The 21882-nt window shown below is 47.8% G+C and overlaps 1 protein-coding gene across 2 annotated transcripts in view; it reads right to left on the minus strand.

The window, feature by feature from the left end:
- Nucleotides 1-280: 280 nt before the first annotated feature.
- Nucleotides 281-21882, minus strand: part of slc6a8 (solute carrier family 6 member 8) — a 56509-nt gene continuing 34907 nt past the window's right edge. For both annotated transcript variants that reach the window (XM_079239664.1, XM_079239663.1), the window contains exons 5-13: nt 10448-10582; nt 9716-9819; nt 9478-9602; nt 8137-8249; nt 7049-7186; nt 6870-6972; nt 3553-3653; nt 3314-3484; nt 281-2439 (exon numbers count right to left, since the gene is read on the minus strand). In XM_079239664.1, the coding sequence (XP_079095790.1) occupies nt 2305-2439; nt 3314-3484; nt 3553-3653; nt 6870-6972; nt 7049-7186; nt 8137-8249; nt 9478-9602; nt 9716-9819; nt 10448-10582 (1125 nt within the window). In that variant the 3' untranslated portion in view covers nt 281-2304. The remainder of the gene's footprint in view (nt 2440-3313; nt 3485-3552; nt 3654-6869; nt 6973-7048; nt 7187-8136; nt 8250-9477; nt 9603-9715; nt 9820-10447; nt 10583-21882) is intronic.

Raw genomic sequence — 21882 nt, forward strand, 5'->3', positions numbered from 1 at the left:
AGCCGCCGATGAAGCCCCGCCCCTCGTTGCCTGGACTGCATCGCAGCCAAGCCGCCGATGAAGCCCCGCCCCTCGTTGCCTGGACTGCATCGCAGCCAAGCCGCCGATGAAGCCCCGCCCCTCGTTGCCTGGACTGCATCGCAGCCAAGCCGCCGATGAAGCCCCGCCCCTCGTTGCCTGGACTGCATCGCAGCCAAGCCGCCGATGAAGCCCCGCCCCTCGTTGCCTGGACTGCATCGCAGCCAAGCCGCCGATGAAGCCCCGCCCCTCGTTGCCTGGACTGCATCGCAGCCAAGCCGCCGATGAAGCCCCGCCCCTCGGTCGGTCCATGAGACGGCGGAAGGCATCACGACACCAAACCATCTTCCATTCTTTGTAAAACTCAGATTTAGGTTTGAATCAGTCTTCAGGCGTCTGAGATCATTCCACGCCGCAACAGGATGCAGGTCCAGGCAGAAATTTCCCATGATCCTCTGCTGCTCACAGCCGCCGTTTGCATATGACGCCGATGTGTTTGTTCTGTGAGGTAGCCTGAAGCTGGAAGCTCTGGACGGCGATCCGACCGCTGGGCGTGACCAATCATCCAAAACTCTTCATCATTGTCATCATCATTCACATTCAGGTCATACATAAAACATAATCAATATATATATTTATCTGTTATCAGCAAAATACATTTTTCTAGGTGCAACATTATTTCACAGCGATGTGATTTTTACATTCTAAGCAGCACGCTGATGGGTAAGTCAGGGTCAGGAGAGGTTGCTAGGAGACAGAGTTTTAGACACGCCCCTCCCCCGCAGACGCATGACCGGTTCTCGACCAGAAACAGGGACTGGACACCCTGCAGGGTCCAGGTTTGGCTGCTTTCAGCCACATGGGCTCTAAAGTTAAGACAACAACACGTAAGGCAACGTTTGGTACCTGGCCTGAACCGGTCCCAGCCGGTCCCATCCAGTTCCAGCCAGTTCCGTCAGGTCCCATCCAGTTCCAGCCAGTTCCGTCAGGACCCATCCAGTTCCAGTCGGTTCTAGCCAGTTTCATCCGGTTCTAGCCAGTTTCATCCGGTTTCAGCCAGTCCCATGCCGTTCCAACTGGTCCCAGCCGGTTCTAGCCAGTTCCAGCTGGTCCCATCCAGACCCATCCAGTTCCAACTGGTTCTATTTGGTTTTAGCCAGTTCCATCTAGTCCCAGCAGTTTCAGGTGGTCCCAGCTGGTCACATCTGGACCCATCCAGTTCCAGCTGGTTTTAACTGGTCCCAGCACAAAACAGATGAGAGTTTACAGAGCCTACAGAAACCTGCTGGAACAGAACCAGTCCAGTAAAACTACTCTGGGTCACTGGTTTAGATCTGGTTTGGAATCGTAGCCGAAAAAGAAAAGAGGTTCTGCAGGTTCTAAAGGACAGGTTTGGGGACGTCAATCGTCTGTTTCAGATCCAAACCGTTTCTGTTTGCACAAGGCAGATCGGTCCCCGGTTCTGGACAAAAGAGAGGGGTCCAGATGCCCCCCAACATCCTGCAGACCAGAACCAGATCATCAGAACCAGGAGGTCAGATACAGACCGGCCCAAACCCGGTGGACAACCACCGAGAGACCCAGTTTCTGGAAGAACTGAAGTTTTATCAAAAAGATTCAGAAACCTGGACCAGAATCTGGTAGAACTTTTTGATCGAACCCGACCAAGTTACTGGTGGACTTGGGACTGCACCAGGACAAAACTTTTGATCTGAACCTGGAAAAATCCCAGAAGAAGCAACTGGATCCTTACTGGAAACATCCTTCCTGGTTCCTGTGTGACTGCTGGAACCGGATCTGATGCCGGCGGTCCGAGAACCAGACACCAGGTCGGTTCGATGGTACCTTCAGGGACATTTCGTTTACTCTGCGGTTGGTTTGGCTGAACCAGAGATCTGTTTGGATCATGGATCTTCTGTGGGTCGGTCGCTCTGAAACTCCGCCTCCATGAGCAGCGATGACGCACATGCAGCCTATGAGTGTGTATCAACGCTGCTGTTAGTGTGTGTGTGTGTGTGTGTGTGTGTGTGTGTGTGTATCCGCCTCGTCCACCCAAGACAAGAAGGACCGATCCCCTTTGTCCCAGAACTCCAACCAGACCCAGAAATCCAGGACTTTCCATCCTTCAGAGAACCGTTGGATTAATCCCAAGGCTGGAGGAGCTGCGGTTGCCATGGTGACGTCCAGACACCAGCTGACTGATGGATCCGCAGATCAATTCATCTCCAGATCCAGTCATCCCAGGAAGTCGGCCATCTTGTTGCAGGTGGACGCACGGAGTCCCGCCTACATGACGCTCTCGAAGATGATGACCTTGTTGTCGTCGGTGCCGGGCGAGAGAGACGTCAGCGACTTGATGTCGGGGGCCATGTACTCCAGGTGATGGGCCCCCCACACCGGCGTGGTCAGGTGGGCCCAACGCTGCAACATAGAAACGTCACCATGATGAAGCAGCTGAACCTCATGTCCGATACCATCCATCATCATCATCATCATCATCGTCATCGTTATCGTCATCATCATCGTCATCATCATCATCGTTATCATCATCGTCATAATCATCGTCATCGTTATCATCATCGTTATCATCATCGTCATCATCATCGTCATCGTCATCATCATCGTCATCGTTATCGTCATCATCATCATCATCATCGTTATCATCATCGTTATCATCATCGTCATCATCATCGTCATCGTTATCATCATCGTCATCATCATCATCATCGTTATCGTCATCATCATCATCATCATCATCGTCATCGTCATCATCATCGTCATCATCATCATCGTCATCATCATCATCGTTATCATCTTTGTCATCGTTATCATCATCATCTTCATCATCATCTTCATCATCATCGTCATCAACATCATCATCGTCATCAACATCGTCATCGTTATCATCATCATCTTCATCATCATCGTCATCATCATCGTCATCGTTATCATCATCGTTATCATCATCATCATCATCATCATCGTCATCGTTATCATCATCATCATCATCTTCATCATTATCATAGTCATCATCGTCATCATCATCTTCATCATTATCATCTTCATCATTATCGTTATCATCATTATCAATATCATCGTTATTATCATTTATTATCATCATCATCATCGTTTTAACATTTTATCATCTGGTGGAAAAGATTAATCTGGTGCAGCATCGGATCATCTCCTGCTACGTTGTTTATCTTCTGACCCGGTTCTTGTTGACGTTACGTCAGCCTGATGTTTGTGGACTTGGGGCTAAAATGAATGAAGGAAGAGTTGGGTGAATGCTGACCTCTCTGAAGCTTCCTTTAGCTCTGAAGAGCTTGTAGAGGAGGCTGACGGGGATGCAGAGCATGGACGACAGAGCCAGACACCAGCCAATCACCTCGCCCCACCACGGGTACACATACACGTTGTTGTAGGTCAGCGGCTTGTAGTTGACCAGGTGGAAGAGGAAGATGCCCTGAAGCAGCAGCAGAGCGTCACACACAGTCCAACAGGAAGCAGAGATGAGGCGTGTAAGAAGCTCACCAAGCAGACGCACGGCGTGATGAAGGACCAGCACCACTTCATCCACGGGAACGGCCGATAACCAATCATACGGGCCACGTCGTCCATGAAGCGATCAGCACCTGCAGCAGCACCAACCATCAGAGATATCCACCTGCCTACGCCCACCGCCACTGCATCACCTGTCCTACGTCCTGTTCACGCTCATATTTAACCAGCCAATCACATGGCAGCATGGAGTCCTCTTTATTACAGCCATAGAGGATCATTATTCATCATCATGTCCAGGTGGAAACAGAGGTCTCTTAGCAACATGGTGGTGATGGTGATGAAGATGTGATAAATAATGGTGGATTTACCATCTAGAGTCTCTGAATAAACACTACATCTGGATTGTAGACCTCCTGGACGGATAGAAACGCTGGAAAACCTCCGTAGACCAGCTGGACTGTGTCAACTATAAGGCTGGTCTGGTCTGACCCACCGCAGGTCCGGTCCGACCCACCGCAGGTCCGGTCCGACCGGTCCGACCCACCGCTGGTCCGGTCCGACCCACCGCTGGTCCGGTCCGACCGGTCCGACCCACCGCAGGTCCGGTCCGACCCACCGCTGGTCCGGTCCGACCCACCGCTGGTCCGGTCCGACCGGTCCGACCCACCGCAGGTCCGGTCCGACCCACCGCTGGACCGGTCCGACCCACCGCTGGTCCGGTCCGACCGGTCCGACCCACCGCAGGTCCGGTCCGACCCACCGCTGGTCCGGTCCGACCGGTCCGACCCACCGCAGGTCCGGTCCGACCCACCGCTGGTCCGGTCCGACCCACCGCTGGTCCGGTCCGACCACCGCAGGTCCGGTCCGACTGGTCCGACCCACCGCTGGTCCGGTCCGACCCACCGCAGGTCCGGTCCGACTGGTCCGACCCACCGCTGGTCCGGTCCGACCCACCGCTGGTCCGGTCCGACCACCGCAGGTCCGGTCCGACCGGTCCTACCCACCGCTGGTCCGGTCCGACTGGTCCGACCCACCGCAGGTCCGGTCCGACCCACCGCTGGTCCGGTCCGACTGGTCCGACCCACCGCTGGTCCGGTCCGACCCACCGCAGGTCCGGTCCGACCCACCGCTGGTCCGGTCCGACCGGTCCGACCCACCGCAGGTCCGGTCCGACTGGTCCGACCCACCGCAGGTCCGGTCCGACCCACCGCTGGTCCGGTCCGACCGGTCCGACCCACCGCAGGTCCGGTCCGACCGGTCCGACCCACCGCAGGTCCGGTCCGACCCACCGCTGGTCCGGTCCGACCCGTAAAACATTTTCGCTGCCGCAGGACGTAGTCTATCTTTTGTTTCTGCCATAGGTTGCACGATGATCTGAGTGAGTTCAGGTTGTCAGGATTCGTACATACGTGTAGAAATGAACACGTATGTACGTTTACTGCTCTGACTGCGATGTGAAATTCTGGATTCCATCTGTTTTAGTTTGGAGATCCACTGTGATGGGACGATACTCGGACGGTTTCATCCACTTCCTGCGTCGGTTTTCTACGAAATTTGTTTGTTTTTAGGGAGCTTCGCTATCGCGACTCTGAAAACAGAGCAATACCACCGGAAACCACGGGGGGGGCAGCGTTGAGTTGTGTACCTGACACACAAACGGAAAGAGGAGGAAACCAGAGAAGAAGAAGAGGAACAGGAAGAAGATTAAACTACCAAGGCTGCGCCCGAATGTCCAACAACTCCACATCCTGAACTCGTTCGACGGCGATTCGGACACGAAGCTGGCCTTTTACGCCTCATCACAGACTACCAGCTGTCACCATGGCAACTACCACCCATTGATCCAAATCCAATCCAAACTCGTGAAAAAAGAATTTATTTACCTAAATTGTATTTTATTCTTTCTTTGCTGCATATTTATTCAACAAATAAGAAAATAAAATGAATAATTTGTAGTTTTTTCTCAACCGCCTTCGACCTTTCCGCCACTCTGAGCTCCTGCTGCAATGCATTGTGGTCTATATGGACCCGTCCAGCGACCATCAATGCTCCCTGCTTTCCAGGATGCATTCTGGGTAACTTTGAGGCCACTCCGTGTTTCTCGCTGGACATTCAGACGCCCAGAACACGGCGTGAGGACCATACAGGACACCATGTCGGGAACAGGATGGACGTTCCGACAGACCAAATAAAAAGCAGCAGAAGACGTCCATTTTCTTCTTCAGGTGTTTTTAAAGGGTTCCTATGATGGTATTTGGAGTTTTCTGAGCTTTCTACAGTGTTACAGTGTTGAATCCTCATCAGACATGTGAACAACACTGTTTTTTATCACCTAAACGCATGTTTGAGTTTGAGTTTGAGTTCCAGCACGCTCTCCGTTGGGTTTCCATGGCGACGAAAAACGCGTGGTTTTAGAGAGTTTTTTCTACATGGAAATCCTTGTGACGTCCCGGGGGATAAGGTTCGGTGATTGGTTACCTTCTACTGGTTAACAAGGGCATGTACAAATACATCAGGCGGGTGGAAAACGTGGGATAAAGTTATTTCCAACGATGGCTGGTGAGTTTACCAAAGAGAGACATCCTGCTGCATTCGTTGCTGTGGGTTGCTGTTTTCCACTTCGTTTTCAGGCTCTGATTCAGGTTCCAACATGTAGGGCTGGATGCTATGTGTTGACATTGTATTTTGTTTTTTTTATTGAGTTCATATGAGCCTAATCCTTCTGTTTATGAGACGTTACAATGACGGTGAAAGCAGGTGCGGTGCGCGCTCCCGATGTAGTGCAGCGGCGGGAGGCGGGGCTTAATGCGGAAGAGTCTCAATCCACTCGTTTTGCCCGCAGGCTGATCTGACAGCCTACGGAGAGGGTCGGTCTGAAGTAAATAAAGCCATTTGTGACAATAACTCCATCAATCCCAGCCCTTCTGGTCTCAGAAATAAAAATAAATTAGCCTGAAATGCACAGAATAGTTCCACTTGAAACGTTTGTAAACTTTACAGCGGTGGGTTACCACTTCCAACCAGCGTCAGAACGTGGACGTGAATGCTGAACGCAGCGCTGCCCCCAGTGGATGAAGGGACTGAACCGCCACGGCAACGTAAAGGACGCCGAGTCTTGAAACAAACGTACGTAAGCGAGAAGAAATGGAGCTTACGCTGTCATGTAGCTCTGGGTGAACAACTAAACATGTAAAATAAATATAACTGGTAATATGAAGTGAAACTGAAAATATGAAGGTGGACCTGACAACACGGACCAACGTGTTCTGGATCATCAGTGCATCTCTGACGTGAGTAAAGGAGCCGGTCTGAACGTCAGCGGTGGCGTGAGGGTGCGTGCTTCGTACCGTAGACCCAGGCGACCACGATGCATTCCCAGAACGCCTGCCACAGCAGCGTCATCCCGCTGGCCGAGTAGTAGTCAAAGAGCTGGAAGACGTACATCCCTCCCTGCAGAGGCAAGCGCTCAGCGTGAGTCAGCGTCAGCGAAGCCGGCTGGTGGTGTCGATAAAGTTTTCTGTCTGACCTGCGTCACCATGGAGAGGTCGATGATGAAGCACAGTAAACAGCATATCGCCACGGCGATCTCTCGTTTGTAGCGATGGTAGTATCGTCCAGGAAACAGGTCCAGGATCCCGGTAACGAAGCCCTCCACGCCGACAAACTGCAGAGAAAGAGACTCTCTTCATCCCTGCACGAGGATGATGATGATCCAGATCTAACTCAGTGCAACAGCAACAACACACCAGCTCCGCTCTAATTTCATTTATTAAACTCTGTTTATTTGTTTTATCTGCTCTTATTTTGTTTTATTGTATATTTTTATTTTTTTATTTTTTAATTTTAAGTTAATTTATTATTTTATTTTTAATTTTATGTGATTATAATAATTTATTTAATTTATATTTGTTTTAATTTATCTTTACATTAGTTTTTTTCATTTAAATTAAATTTAGTATTATTTAGTTATTTAAGCTTTCTAATCATTTTAATAGTGTATTTTATTTGATAGATATATATATATATATATATATATATATATATATATATTCTTGTTTACATTATTCATTATTTATCATCTTTGCATTTATTTAACAATAAATAAATAAATAAATAAATCATATATATAAATAAATCCAGGTGTTAAAAGTGACAGAAAATATTAGAAAATATAATTTCAAACATGTAACATTGCATATTGAAATCTTTTCATGCAAACATTAATTTCTGTTGATTTTTTTTTCATTTTTCACAGAAAAATTTAGTCTTTTTTATCCTTTAAAAATACTTTTATTTACAAATTTCTATAAAAACATTTTTTGTGTGAAAAGTTTCTCGTCAGCAGATGAAGTTTTATTAGATTAATATTTATTCATTCGTGTTGTTTTTGTCCATTAATTATCAATAACAATAAATCCTTTTATACATGCATATTAGAAAATATTAATGTTATTAATAAAACCCAGTGAAGTCGTTAGTTGATGAGCTAATGATACTGTACTTATGGAGGTGGATGATGGCTGCATGAAGCAGCTCGCTTTGAGCCTGAACGTGACGCGATGCGTTCGCGGTCGTGTTAATGTGGGAACTTTCTGCGGCGGCGAGGTGGGTCACCTGACTGTCGAGTCCGAGCAGCAGCAGCATGAAGAAGAAGAGCGCCGCCCACAGCGGGGCCACCGGCATCAGGCTGACCGCCTTCGGGTACGCGATGAAGGCCAGACCCGGACCTGGATCACAGGACGGACATGAGCAGGAATGGACCAGTTCCCAACGGGAACCAGAACCGGACCAGATGGCTTCCACCTGGTCCGGTTCTGGTTCTGGGTCAGAAAGAGACTGAAAAGCTTTATGAATTTCTGTTTTTTTCTTTTTAAAACTTCTGGAAGTTTATTGTTAAACTGGGTGTAATTAAAACCTCCTCTACCAGTCCCACCATCAGGCTCCTCCCAGAATTCCCAGTTGGAAAAACTGGAACCAGGTTTATCTGAACGAAACTGACCCGTTTAGTGACCCGGATCCACCCTCTAGTCCTGGTTCTGGTCCAGATGGAGGTTTTCCCTCCTGGTTCTGGTCCAGATGGAGGTTTTCCCTCCTGGTTCTGGTCCAGATGGTTCTGGTCCAGATGGAGGTTTTCCCTCCTGGTTCTGGTCCAGATGGAGGTTTTCCCTCCTGGTTCTGGTCCAGATGGTTCTGGTCCAGATGGAGGTTTTCCCTCCTGGTTCTGGTCCAGATGGAAGTTTTCCCTCCTGGTTCTGGTCCAGATGGAGGTTTTCCCTCCTGGTTCTGGTCCAGATGGAAGTTTTCCCTCCTGGTTCTGGTCCAGATGGAAGTTTTCCCTCCTGGTTCTGGTCCAGATGGAGGTTTTCCCTCCTGGTTCTGGTCCAGATGGAAGTTTTCCCTCCTGGTTCTGGTCCAGATGGAGGTTTTCCCTCCTGGTTCTGGTCCAGATGGTCCACACAGTCCGGTAACATGATAAACGGGTCGGACCCACAGCGGTGGAAATACGTTTGTTGTGTTTGCAGGAAGTTCTGCAGGTTCTCGGCTTCAGACAGGAACACCTGACAGCAGGTAAATAAAACCAGTTCCCAAACAGAACCGGATCCAGAGCCAGATCCAGAACCCGGTCCATGTGAGCCGCTCAGACCTGCAGCCTTGTGAGGACAAGCTAAATATAACGGAGTGTCAGTGCAGTCAGGTCATGTGCTGCGGAGCTATTTATACAGGTACAGTTGGCAGACAGCCTCACGTGCACACGCCTGTGCACGCCCACGTGCGCATTCAGCTCTGCAGTGAAACGATGCGGCTCTGGACTGACGCTGATTCAGGTAAACACACCACCAGTCAAAAGTTTGGACACACTTTCCCAATGGATTCAATGGGAAAGCGTGTCCAAACTTTTGACTGGTGGTGTGTGTATAGCTGGGGTCTGCACACCTGGACGTAGGGAGACGTTACCTGACTCGGCGACCTGTGAGATGTCGACTCCCTGCTCCGCCGCCATGAAGCCCAGAATGGAAAAAACCACGAAACCAGCGAAGAAACTGGTCCCGCTGTTGATGAGAGCCAGGACGAAGGCGTCCCTGCAGGAGAGCACAAGCAGAGGACAGATCTGAGGAGAGCGCGCTGAAGGTCGCGCCTGCGCTGCTCTGCCTTAGCCCGGTTGCCGTGGTAACGGCTGGCGTGCGCGCCGTACTTGTAGCAGTCGTTGTTGAAGCGGTTATAGCTGCCCAACGCCGTCAGCGCGCCCAGGCCAATGGCGTAGGAGAAGAAGATCTGCGTGCCGGCATCTATCCACACCTGCAGGGTCAGAGGTCACAGGTGAGAGGTGTGATGTGTTCACTGCTCATCTCACCTGCAGGACGCTGCAGCTGAATGGAGCCAAAGTCACAACTTGCAGCAGATTCTTCCTCACTTTAAAATGTTTATTCAAATTTTATGCAAATTTGGTATTTATACAGTCCAAACCAGCTCATCTGCATGTTTCCTGGAAAAACCCAATCAGAACTTCGGTTTAACCCACGTTGAAAGTTCTGTTTGCATTCTGCTGACGCATTTTTACACATCATGTCGTCGTTTAGAAAACCCTGCAAACGGGAAAAACCTCCGTTTTCATCCCGTTTTCAGGAAAAACGATGACTAATAAAAACACTTTTTCTATTCTATTCTGTTCTACAGTCATTCAGCAGATACTTTTATCCAAAGCGACTTCCATATGAGAGTGAGAGCAACACAAGCAGGAACTCTAACAGTCGGAACATGGTAGGACGGTCCGGTTGGTCCTTACATGAAGCGCTACAGGCTAAGTGTTTGTTTTAGGACTCAAACTGTTGACACGCTGGCTGATGTGGGCGTGTCACACCCCCACTGTTATGCGCTGCCTGACAGTCAGGGATCAGGGCGAAAGTAGCCGTGGAACCGGACTGACCTGAGCCTCCTCCAGTTTGGACCAGTCTGGTTTGATGTAGTACATGATGCCATCATACGCTCCAGGGAGAGTGACTCCTCGGACCAGCAGGATGATGAGGACCACATACGGGAACGTCGCTGTGAAGTACACGATCTGGAACAAACACAAGGTTTATTTCTAGACCAGAATCCTCCAGGGTCCTAAAACCGTTCCCACTCAGACCTCCGCATCAGATTCCATCATGTCCAGGTTTGAAACCCAGACTGCAGATTCGCATCACTGGATTCTTCAAACCTTTCCTTCCTAAAGCCACCGTGGAGCTCCAGGTCCCTGAAAGTCACACTGAATCTCTTTTTATGGTTTATGAATTCATGTTTAAGATTTTTGGAAGATTTTATTTTATATTTATTTATTCATTTGGGAGTGTGGTGTTCTCAAGATTTCCAGTATCATCACATGAACATTTTAAACATCAACATTAAAGTGCAGCGTTTAGTTGTATTATCAGACACGCAACCGCAGAAAGGAACCAAACAAACCAGAGAAGAAGAAGAAGACAACACAGAGAAAACTGATCCTATAGTGGTGCATTACCACGACCACCCAGCCGGCGCCAAACGTTGAAGTGAACTCTGAACTCAGCGCTGCCCCCTAGTGGACCGATCAGCCATGGAAACATAAAAGTCACATGGAAGTATCAGGATGATGACATTTGACGACGTTTGAAACCAACATTCACATTTACAGATGTAAATTGGCAGAAAATAGAACTTCGCTGCCGCTGCCTGGAAAAGGTGGAAATCACCATGGCAACCACTGAATCCCGCGCCGTCCACAGGTTTTCATATCGGAACCTTTTCTTTGTTCGTCTACGTTTATGTCCGTGATCTCTCGGGCTCATTCCGCTGATGAGACAGGCGGCAGCAGGTTTGTTTGTTGGTCAGGTTTAAACATTTTACGATCATTTGTCACAAACACACGGATGGAAACAGAACAGCTCGTCAACTCTTTATTTAAACAACCTGAGAAGCAGGTTCCGTGTTACTGAGGAAACCAGAGTTTTAAACTCCAGACGGAAAATCTGCTTTAAATCTGTCTGCAGCTGAATTCATTCTGTCCCTCGCAGGTTTTAATAAATCCCGATGATGAAGAGTTTTAGCAGAAGTCCCGCTGTTTGATTGTTGTGCTGAAAAAGAGGCTCTCGACATGAGCACAAGCAGCTGAATCTGTGGGAATCAGGCAATGAAAACACGGCTAAAGAAACCAGATGCCAAGCTGATCGGAGACCTGCTGAGAATGTGCACATTCGTATGCACAAACACATACATGTGCTGGAACGAAGGGTTTCAGCTCCACCAAGAGCGGCCAGTCTCAGACGGGGTTCGGTTGCAGTGAGACGGTTGACTTTAGCTCCAATCCTACATGCTTTCACTTCAACACACACACACATTCCTGTCCACAAGGCAATGTGGGGACCGAGTACATTAACCTGCAAAGTGGGTCCTACTCATAGACGGTATATAAAAAATGGGCGGAGCCTCCATGACATCACCTGTAGGTTTCTGAAGAGCTGTATTGAAGCTCGGTGGGCGGTTCCTACCATCACCATCTTGGCAGGGGCATGCGTGTCGTCTCACCCAGAAAATACAAATATGGGCAAAGAGGTGGAGCTGAGAGGGGGGCTGTGAGCGTCATGGTGGATGATTGACAGCGAGCGAACTCCGAGCTTTCTGTAGCTAAGAGCTAACCGAGCTAACCCGGAGATAACAGGAGCTAACCAGCTAACGGAGGTAAGCGGGCTAAAGCTAAGTCATGTTGTTAACCGGCTAAAAACCGCGGTTGTTCTACTGACTTGAAGCGGGAGATCAGGTACCTGTCAATCAAAAGGACACGCCCCTAAATATGCCGAACTTTGAGATTAAATTACTTTTAAACGGGCGAGTTAGAAAAAAATTCTTTCCTCCCACAGTTGTCATGAAGGTAAACCTGACCTGTTAAACAGGAAATGGATTTTTGTACCAGGCTGTAAACATGTTTATTTCTGCTGTAAACATGTTTATTTCTGCCGTAAACATGTTTATTTCTGCCGTAAACGTTTATTCCTGCCGTAAACATGTTTATTCCTACTGTAAATGTGTTTATTCCTGCTGTAAACATGTTTATTCCTGCTGTAAACGTTTATTCCTGCTGTAAACATGTTTATTCCTACTGTAAATGTGTTTATTCCTGCTGTAAACATGTTTATTCCTGCTGTAAACGTTTATTCCTGCTGTAAACATGTTTATTTCTGCCGTAAACATGTTTATTTCTGCCGTAAACATGTTTATTTCTGCCGTAAACATGTTTATTCCTGCTGTAAACATGTTTATTCCTGCTGTAAACGTTTATTCCTGCTGTAAACATGTTTATTCCTGCTGTAAACATGTTTATTCCTACTGTAAACGTTTATTCCTGCTGTAAACATGTTTATTTCTGCTGTAAACATGTTTATTTCTGCTGTGAAGTTGGTCTTTTTAACATGGGAAACTTTAAACTTTAAAACTTTATTTACATCTACAACTGGTACAAACTCCATCTCCTCACCTCTCTGATGGGACATTACTGAGCATGTGCAGAGATCTGCCACAAATTTTATCTGTTCAAGTTTTTCTGTACTTTATTTTAACATTATGAAGATGGGAGTTTTTTCTGACAGGTAAACATAAACGTCTTAGTTAGTTTCAGCTTAAATTTAATCTGGATTCTCTCTTGGTCAGCTCGGTTTTCAGCCTCCCGCTGATGACCAATCACAGTGTGTTTTTATTGGTACCGACAGCCGTGAGAACGTTGCGTGGCAGCACTCAGAGCACACACACTGAGCAAAACCTCTGGTGGATATTAGACTATTTCAAGCATTTTACCCAAGTTTGATGGTTTAATGGGGTTAGGGTTGCCATGGCAACCGCCTCCCTGTTTTGGATTGTAGATGAACTGAAGAATTACAAAGAAAAGAGTCAAAAATGTTCAGTCTGAATTCAGGAAGTTTATGATATAATCATTTTCTATTCTCCTTATTAACACACAGAACACACAGAGAACATGGAGAGAAGACGGACAGAAGATCAAGAAAAAACGGAGAGAACGCAGAGAGAACACGGAGAGAACACAGAGAGAAGACGGAGAGAACACAGAGAGAACACGGAGAGAACACAGAGAGAAGATGAAGAGAACACAGAGAGAAGATGAAGAGAACACGGAGAGAAGACGGAGAGAACACAGAGAGAAGATGAAGAGAACACGGAGAGAACACGGAGAGAACACAGAGAGAAGACGGAGAGAACACAGAGAGAACACGGAGAGAACACAGAGAGAAGATGAAGAGAACACGGAGAGAAGACGGAGAGAACACAGAGAGAAGATGAAGAGAACACGGAGAGAACACGGAGAGAACACAGAGAGAAGATGAAGAGAACACGGAGAGAACACGGAGAGAAGACGGAGAGAACACAGAGAGAACACGGAGAGAACACAGAGAGAAGATGAAGAGAACACAGAGAGAAGATGAAGAGAACACGGAGAGAAGACGGAGAGAACACAGAGAGAAGATGAAGAGAACACGGAGAGAACACGGAGAGAACACAGAGAGAAGACGGAGAGAACACAGAGAGAACACGGAGAGAACACAGAGAGAAGATGAAGAGAACACAGAGAGAACACGGAGAGAACACAGAGAGAAGATGAAGAGAACACGGAGAGAAGACGGAGAGAACACAGAGAGAAGATGAAGAGAACACGGAGAGAACACGGAGAGAACACAGAGAGAAGACGGAGAGAACACAGAGAGAACACGGAGAGAACACAGAGAGAACACGGAGAGAACACAGAGAGAAGACGGAGAGAACACGGAGAGAAGACGGAGAGAACACGGAGAGAACACAGAGAGAACACGGAGAGAACACAGAGAGAACACGGAGAGAACACAGAGAGAACACGGAGAGAACACGGAGAGAACACAGAGAGAACACAGAGAGAACACGGAGAGAACACAGAGAGAAGATGAAGAGAACACGGAGAGAACACAGAGAGAACACGGAGAGAACACAGAGAGAAGATGAAGAGAACACAGAGAGAACACGGAGAGAACACAGAGAGAACACGGAGAGAACACAGAGAGAAGATGAAGAGAACACGGAGAGAACACAGAGAGAACACGGAGAGAACACAGAGAGAAGATGAAGAGAACACAGAGAGAACACGGAGAGAACACAGAGAGAAGACGGAGAGAACACAGAGAGAACACAGAGAGAACACGGAGAGAACACAGAGAGAAGACGGAGAGAACACGGAGAGAACACAGAGAGAACACGGAGAGAACACAGAGAGAACACGGAGAAAACACAGAGAGAAGACGGAGAGAACACAGAGAGAAGACGGAGAGAACACGGAGAGAAGACGGAGAGAACACAGAGAGAACACGGAGAGAACACAGAGAGAAGACGGAGAGAACACGGAGAGAACACAGAGAGAACACGGAGAGAACACAGAGAGAACACGGAGAGAACACGGAGAGAAGATGAAGAGAACACAGAGAGAACACGGAGAGAAGACGGAGAGAACACGGAGAGAACACAGAGAGAACACGGAGAGAACACAGAGAGAAGATGAAGAGAACACGGAGAGAACACAGAGAGAACACGGAGAGAACACAGAGAGAACACGGAGAGAACACAGAGAGAAGATGAAGAGAACACGGAGAGAAGACGGAGAGAACACAGAGAGAACACGGAGAGAACACAGAGAGAACACGGAGAGAACACAGAGAGAAGACGGAGAGAAGACGGAGAGAACACGGAGAGAAGACGGAGAGAACACAGAGAGAAGACGGAGAGAACACAGAGAGAACACGGAGAGAACACAGAGAGAAGACGGAGAGAACACGGAGAGAACACAGAGAGAACACGGAGAGAACACAGAGAGAAGACGGAGAGAACACAGAGAGAAGATGAAGAGAACACGGAGAGAAGATGAAGAGAACACGGAGAGAACACGGAGAGAACACAGAGAGAAGATGAAGAGAACACAGAGAGAAGATGAAGAGAACACGGAGAGAACACAGAGAGAAGACGGAGAGAACACAGAGAGAAGACGGAGAGAACACAGAGAGAAGATGAAGAGAACACAGAGAGAAGATGAAGAGAACACAGAGAGAAGACGGAGAGAACACAGAGAGAAGATGAAGAGAACACAGAGAGAAGATGAAGAGAACACAGAGAGAACACGGAGAGAACACAGAGAGAAGATGAAGAGAACACGGAGAGAAGATGAAGAGAACACGGAGAGAAGATGAAGAGAACACGGAGAGAAGACGGAGAGAACACGGAGAGAAGATGAAGAGAACACGGAGAGAACACGGAGAGAAGATGAAGAGAACACAGAGAGAACACGGAGAGAACACAGAGAGAAGATGAAGAGAACACAGAGAGAAGATGAAGAGAACACAGAGAGAACACGGAGAGAAGATGAAGAGAACACGGAGAGAAGACGGAGAGAACACGGAGAGAAGATGAAGAGAACACGGAGAGAACACGGAGAGAAGATGAAGAGAACACAGAGAGAACACGGAGAGAACACAGAGAGAAGACGGAGAGAACACAGAGAGAAGATGAAGAGAACACAGAGAGAACACGGAGAGAAGATGAAGAGAACACAGAGAGAACACGGAGAGAACACAGAGAGAAGATGAAGAGAACACAGAGAGAAGATGAAGAGAACACGGAGAGAAGATGAAGAGAACACAGAGAGAACACGGAGAGAACACAGAGAGAAGATGAAGAGAACACGGAGAGAAGATGAAGAGAACACGGAGAGAAGATGAAGAGAACACGGAGAGAAGACGGAGAGAACACGGAGAGAAGATGAAGAGAACACGGAGAGAAGATGAAGAGAACACGGAGAGAACACGGAGAGAAGATGAAGAGAACACGGAGAGAAGATGAAGAGAACACGGAGAGAACACAGAGAGAAGACGAAGAGAACACGAAGAGAAGATGAAGAGAACACGGAGAGAAGATGAAGAGAACACGGAGAGAAGATGAAGAGAACACGGAGAGAAGATGAAAAGAACACGGAGAGAACACGGAGAGAAGACGAAGAGAACACGAAGAGAAGATGAAGAGAACACGGAGAGAAGATGAAGAGAACACGGAGAGAAGATGAAGAGAACACGGAGAGAAGACGAAGAGAACACAGAGAGAAGATGAAGAGAACACGGAGAGAAGACGGAGAGAACACAGAGAGAACACGGAGAGAACACAGAGAGAAGACGGAGAGAACACGGAGAGAACACAGAGAGAACACGGAGAGAACACAGAGAGAACACGGAGAGAACACAGAGAGAAGATGAAGAGAACACGGAGAGAAGACGGAGAGAACACAGAGAGAACACGGAGAGAACACAGAGAGAAGACGGAGAGAACACGGAGAGAACACAGAGAGAACACGGAGAGAACACAGAGAGAACACGGAGAGAACACGGAGAGAAGATGAAGAGAACACAGAGAGAACACGGAGAGAACACAGAGAGAAGACGGAGAGAACACGGAGAGAACACAGAGAGAACACGGAGAGAACACAGAGAGAAGATGAAGAGAACACGGAGAGAACACAGAGAGAACACGGAGAGAACACAGAGAGAACACGGAGAGAACACAGAGAGAAGATGAAGAGAACACGGAGAGAAGACGGAGAGAACACAGAGAGAACACGGAGAGAACACAGAGAGAACACGGAGAGAACACAGAGAGAAGACGGAGAGAAGACGGAGAGAACACGGAGAGAAGACGGAGAGAACACAGAGAGAAGACGGAGAGAACACAGAGAGAACACGGAGAGAACACAGAGAGAAGACGGAGAGAACACGGAGAGAACACAGAGAGAACACGGAGAGAACACAGAGAGAAGACGGAGAGAACACAGAGAGAAGATGAAGAGAACACGGAGAGAAGATGAAGAGAACACGGAGAGAACACGGAGAGAACACAGAGAGAAGATGAAGAGAACACAGAGAGAAGATGAAGAGAACACGGAGAGAACACAGAGAGAAGACGGAGAGAACACAGAGAGAAGACGGAGAGAACACAGAGAGAAGATGAAGAGAACACAGAGAGAAGATGAAGAGAACACAGAGAGAAGACGGAGAGAACACAGAGAGAAGATGAAGAGAACACAGAGAGAAGATGAAGAGAACACAGAGAGAACACGGAGAGAACACAGAGAGAAGATGAAGAGAACACGGAGAGAAGATGAAGAGAACACGGAGAGAAGATGAAGAGAACACGGAGAGAAGACGGAGAGAACACGGAGAGAAGATGAAGAGAACACGGAGAGAACACGGAGAGAAGATGAAGAGAACACAGAGAGAACACGGAGAGAACACAGAGAGAAGATGAAGAGAACACAGAGAGAAGATGAAGAGAACACAGAGAGAACACGGAGAGAAGATGAAGAGAACACGGAGAGAAGACGGAGAGAACACGGAGAGAAGATGAAGAGAACACGGAGAGAACACGGAGAGAAGATGAAGAGAACACAGAGAGAACACGGAGAGAACACAGAGAGAAGACGGAGAGAACACAGAGAGAAGATGAAGAGAACACAGAGAGAACACGGAGAGAAGATGAAGAGAACACAGAGAGAACACGGAGAGAACACAGAGAGAAGATGAAGAGAACACAGAGAGAAGATGAAGAGAACACGGAGAGAAGATGAAGAGAACACAGAGAGAACACGGAGAGAACACAGAGAGAAGATGAAGAGAACACGGAGAGAAGATGAAGAGAACACGGAGAGAAGATGAAGAGAACACGGAGAGAAGACGGAGAGAACACGGAGAGAAGATGAAGAGAACACGGAGAGAAGATGAAGAGAACACGGAGAGAACACGGAGAGAAGATGAAGAGAACACGGAGAGAAGATGAAGAGAACACGGAGAGAACACAGAGAGAAGACGAAGAGAACACGAAGAGAAGATGAAGAGAACACGGAGAGAAGATGAAGAGAACACGGAGAGAAGATGAAGAGAACACGGAGAGAAGATGAAAAGAACACGGAGAGAACACGGAGAGAAGACGAAGAGAACACGAAGAGAAGATGAAGAGAACACGGAGAGAAGATGAAGAGAACACGGAGAGAAGATGAAGAGAACACGGAGAGAACACGGAGAGAAGATGAAGAGAACACGGAGAGAACACAGAGAGAAGACGAAGAGAACACGAAGAGAAGATGAAGAGAACACGGAGAGAAGATGAAGAGAACACGGAGAGAAGATGAAGAGAACACGGAGAGAAGATGAAGAGAACACGGAGAGAAGATGAAGAGAACACGGAGAGAAAACGAAGAGAACACGGAGAGAACACAGAGAGAAGACGAAGAGAACACGGAGAGAAGATGAAGAGAACACAGAGAGAAGATGAAGAGAACACGGAGAGAAGATGAAGAGAACACGGAGAGAACACGGAGAGAAGATGAAGAGAACACGGAGAGAAGATGAAGAGAACACGGAGAGAACACAGAGAGAAGACGAAGAGAACACGGAGAGAAGATGAAGAGAACACGGAGAGAAGATGAAGAGAACACGGAGAGAACATAGAGAGAACACGGAGAGAACACGGAGAGAACACAGAGAGAACACGGAGAGAACACAGAGAGAAGATGAAGAGAACACGGAGAGAAGACGGAGAGAACACAGAGAGAACACGGAGAGAACACAGAGAGAAGACGGAGAGAACACGGAGAGAACACAGAGAGAACACGGAGAGAACACAGAGAGAACACGGAGAGAACACGGAGAGAAGATGAAGAGGACACAGAGAGAAGACGGAGAGAACACGGAGAGAACACAGAGAGAACACGGAGAGAACACAGAGAGAAGATGAAGAGAACACGGAGAGAACACAGAGAGAACACGGAGAGAACACAGAGAGAACACGGAGAGAACACAGAGAGAAGATGAAGAGAACACGGAGAGAAGACGGAGAGAACACAGAGAGAAGACGGAGAGAACACAGAGAGAACACGGAGAGAACACAGAGAGAACACGGAGAGAACACAGAGAGAAGACGGAGAGAAGACGGAGAGAACACGGAGAGAAGACGGAGAGAACACAGAGAGAAGACGGAGAGAACACGGAGAGAACACAGAGAGAACACGGAGAGAACACAGAGAGAAGACGGAGAGAACACGGAGAGAACACAGAGAGAAGACGGAGAGAACACAGAGAGAAGACGGAGAGAACACAGAGAGAAGATGAAGAGAACACAGAGAGAAGACGGAGAGAAGACGGAGAGAACACGGAGAGAAGACGGAGAGAACACAGAGAGAAGACGGAGAGAACACGGAGAGAACACAGAGAGAAGACGGAGAGAACACAGAGAGAAGATGAAGAGAACACAGAGAGAACACAGAGAGAAGACGGAGAGAACACAGAGAGAAGACGGAGAGAACACAGAGAGAAGATGAAGAGAACACAGAGAGAAGATGAAGAGAACACGGAGAGAAGATGAAGAGAACACAGAGAGAACACAGAGAGAACACAGAGAGAAGATGAAGAGAACACAGAGAGAAGATGAAGAGAACACAGAGAGAAGATGAAGAGAACACGGAGAGAAGATGAAGAGAACACAGAGAGAACACGGAGAGAAGATGAAGAGAACACAGAGAGAACACGGAGAGAACACAGAGAGAAGATGAAGAGAACACGGAGAGAAGATGAAGAGAACACGGAGAGAAGACGGAGAGAACACGGAGAGAAGATGAAGAGAACACGGAGAGAAGATGAAGAGAACACGGAGAGAACATAGAGAGAACACGGAGAGAAGACGGAGAGAACACAGAGAGAAGATGAAGAGAACACAGAGAGAACACGGAGAGAAGATGAAGAGAACACAGAGAGAACACAGAGAGAAGATGAAGAGAACACAGAGAGAACACGGAGAGAACACAGAGAGAAGATGAAGAGAACACAGAGAGAACACGGAGAGAACACAGAGAGAAGATGAAGAGAACACGGAGAGAAGATGAAGAGAACACGGAGAGAAGACGGAGAGAACACGGAGAGAACATAGAGAGAACACGGAGAGAAGACGGAGAGAAGACGAAGAGAAGACGGAGAGAAGATGAAGAGAACACGGAGAGAAGATGAAGAGAACACGGAGAGGAGATGAAGAGAAGACGGAGAGAAGATGAAGAGAACACGGAGAGAAGATGAAGAGAACACGGAGAGGAGATGAAGAGAACACGGAGAGGAGATGAAGAGAACACGGAGAGAAGATGAAGAGAACACGGAGAGAACATAGAGAGAACACGGAGAGAAGACGGAGAGAAGACGAAGAGAAGACGGAGAGAAGATGAAGAGAACACGGAGAGAAGATGAAGAGAACACGGAGAGAAGATGAAGAGAACACGGAGAGAAGATGAAGAGAACACGGAGAGAAGACGGAGAGAAGATGAAGAGAACACGGAGAGAAGACGAAGAGAACACGGAGAGAAGATGAAGAGAACACAGAGAGAAGATGAAGAGAACACGGAGAGAAGATGAAGAGAACACGGAGAGAAGATGAAGAGAACACGGAGAGAAGATGAAGAGAACACGGAGAGAAGATGAAGAGAACACAGAGAGAAGATGAAGAGAACACGGAGAGAAGATGAAGAGAACACGGAGAGAAGACGGAGAGAAGATGAAGAGAACACGGAGAGAAGACGAAGAGAACACGGAGAGAAGATGAAGAGAACACAGAGAGAAGATGAAGAGAACACGGAGAGAAGACGGAGAGAAGATGAAGAGAACACGGAGAGAAGACGAAGAGAACACGGAGAGAAGATGAAGAGAACACAGAGAGAAGATGAAGAGAACACGGAGAGAAGATGAAGAGAACACGGAGAGAAGATGAAGAGAACACAGAGAGAAGATGAAGAGAACACGGAGAGAAGATGAAGAGAACACAGAGAGAAGATGAAGAGAACACGGAGAGAAGATGAAGAGAACACGGAGAGAAGATGAAGAGAACACGGAGAGAAGATGAAGAGAACACGGAGAGAAGATGAAGAGAACACGGAGAGAAGACGGAGAGAAGATGAAGAGAACACGGAGAGAAGACGAAGAGAACACGGAGAGAAGATGAAGAGAACACAGAGAGAAGATGAAGAGAACACGGAGAGAAGATGAAGAGAACACGGAGAGAAGACGAAGAGAACACGGAGAGAAGATGAAGAGAACACGGAGAGAAGACGAAGAGAACACAGAGAGAAGATGAAGAGAACACGGAGAGAAGATGAAGAGAACACGGAGAGAACACGGAGAGAACACAGAGAGAAGATGAAGAGAACACGGAGAGAAGATGAAGAGAACACGGAGAGAAGACGGAGAGAACACGGAGAGAAGATGAAGAGAACACGGAGAGAAGATGAAGAGAACACGG

Source organism: Telmatherina bonti, assembly GCF_933228915.1.
Source record: "Telmatherina bonti genome assembly, chromosome: 4".
NCBI classification, from domain to species: domain Eukaryota; kingdom Metazoa; phylum Chordata; class Actinopteri; order Atheriniformes; family Telmatherinidae; genus Telmatherina; species Telmatherina bonti.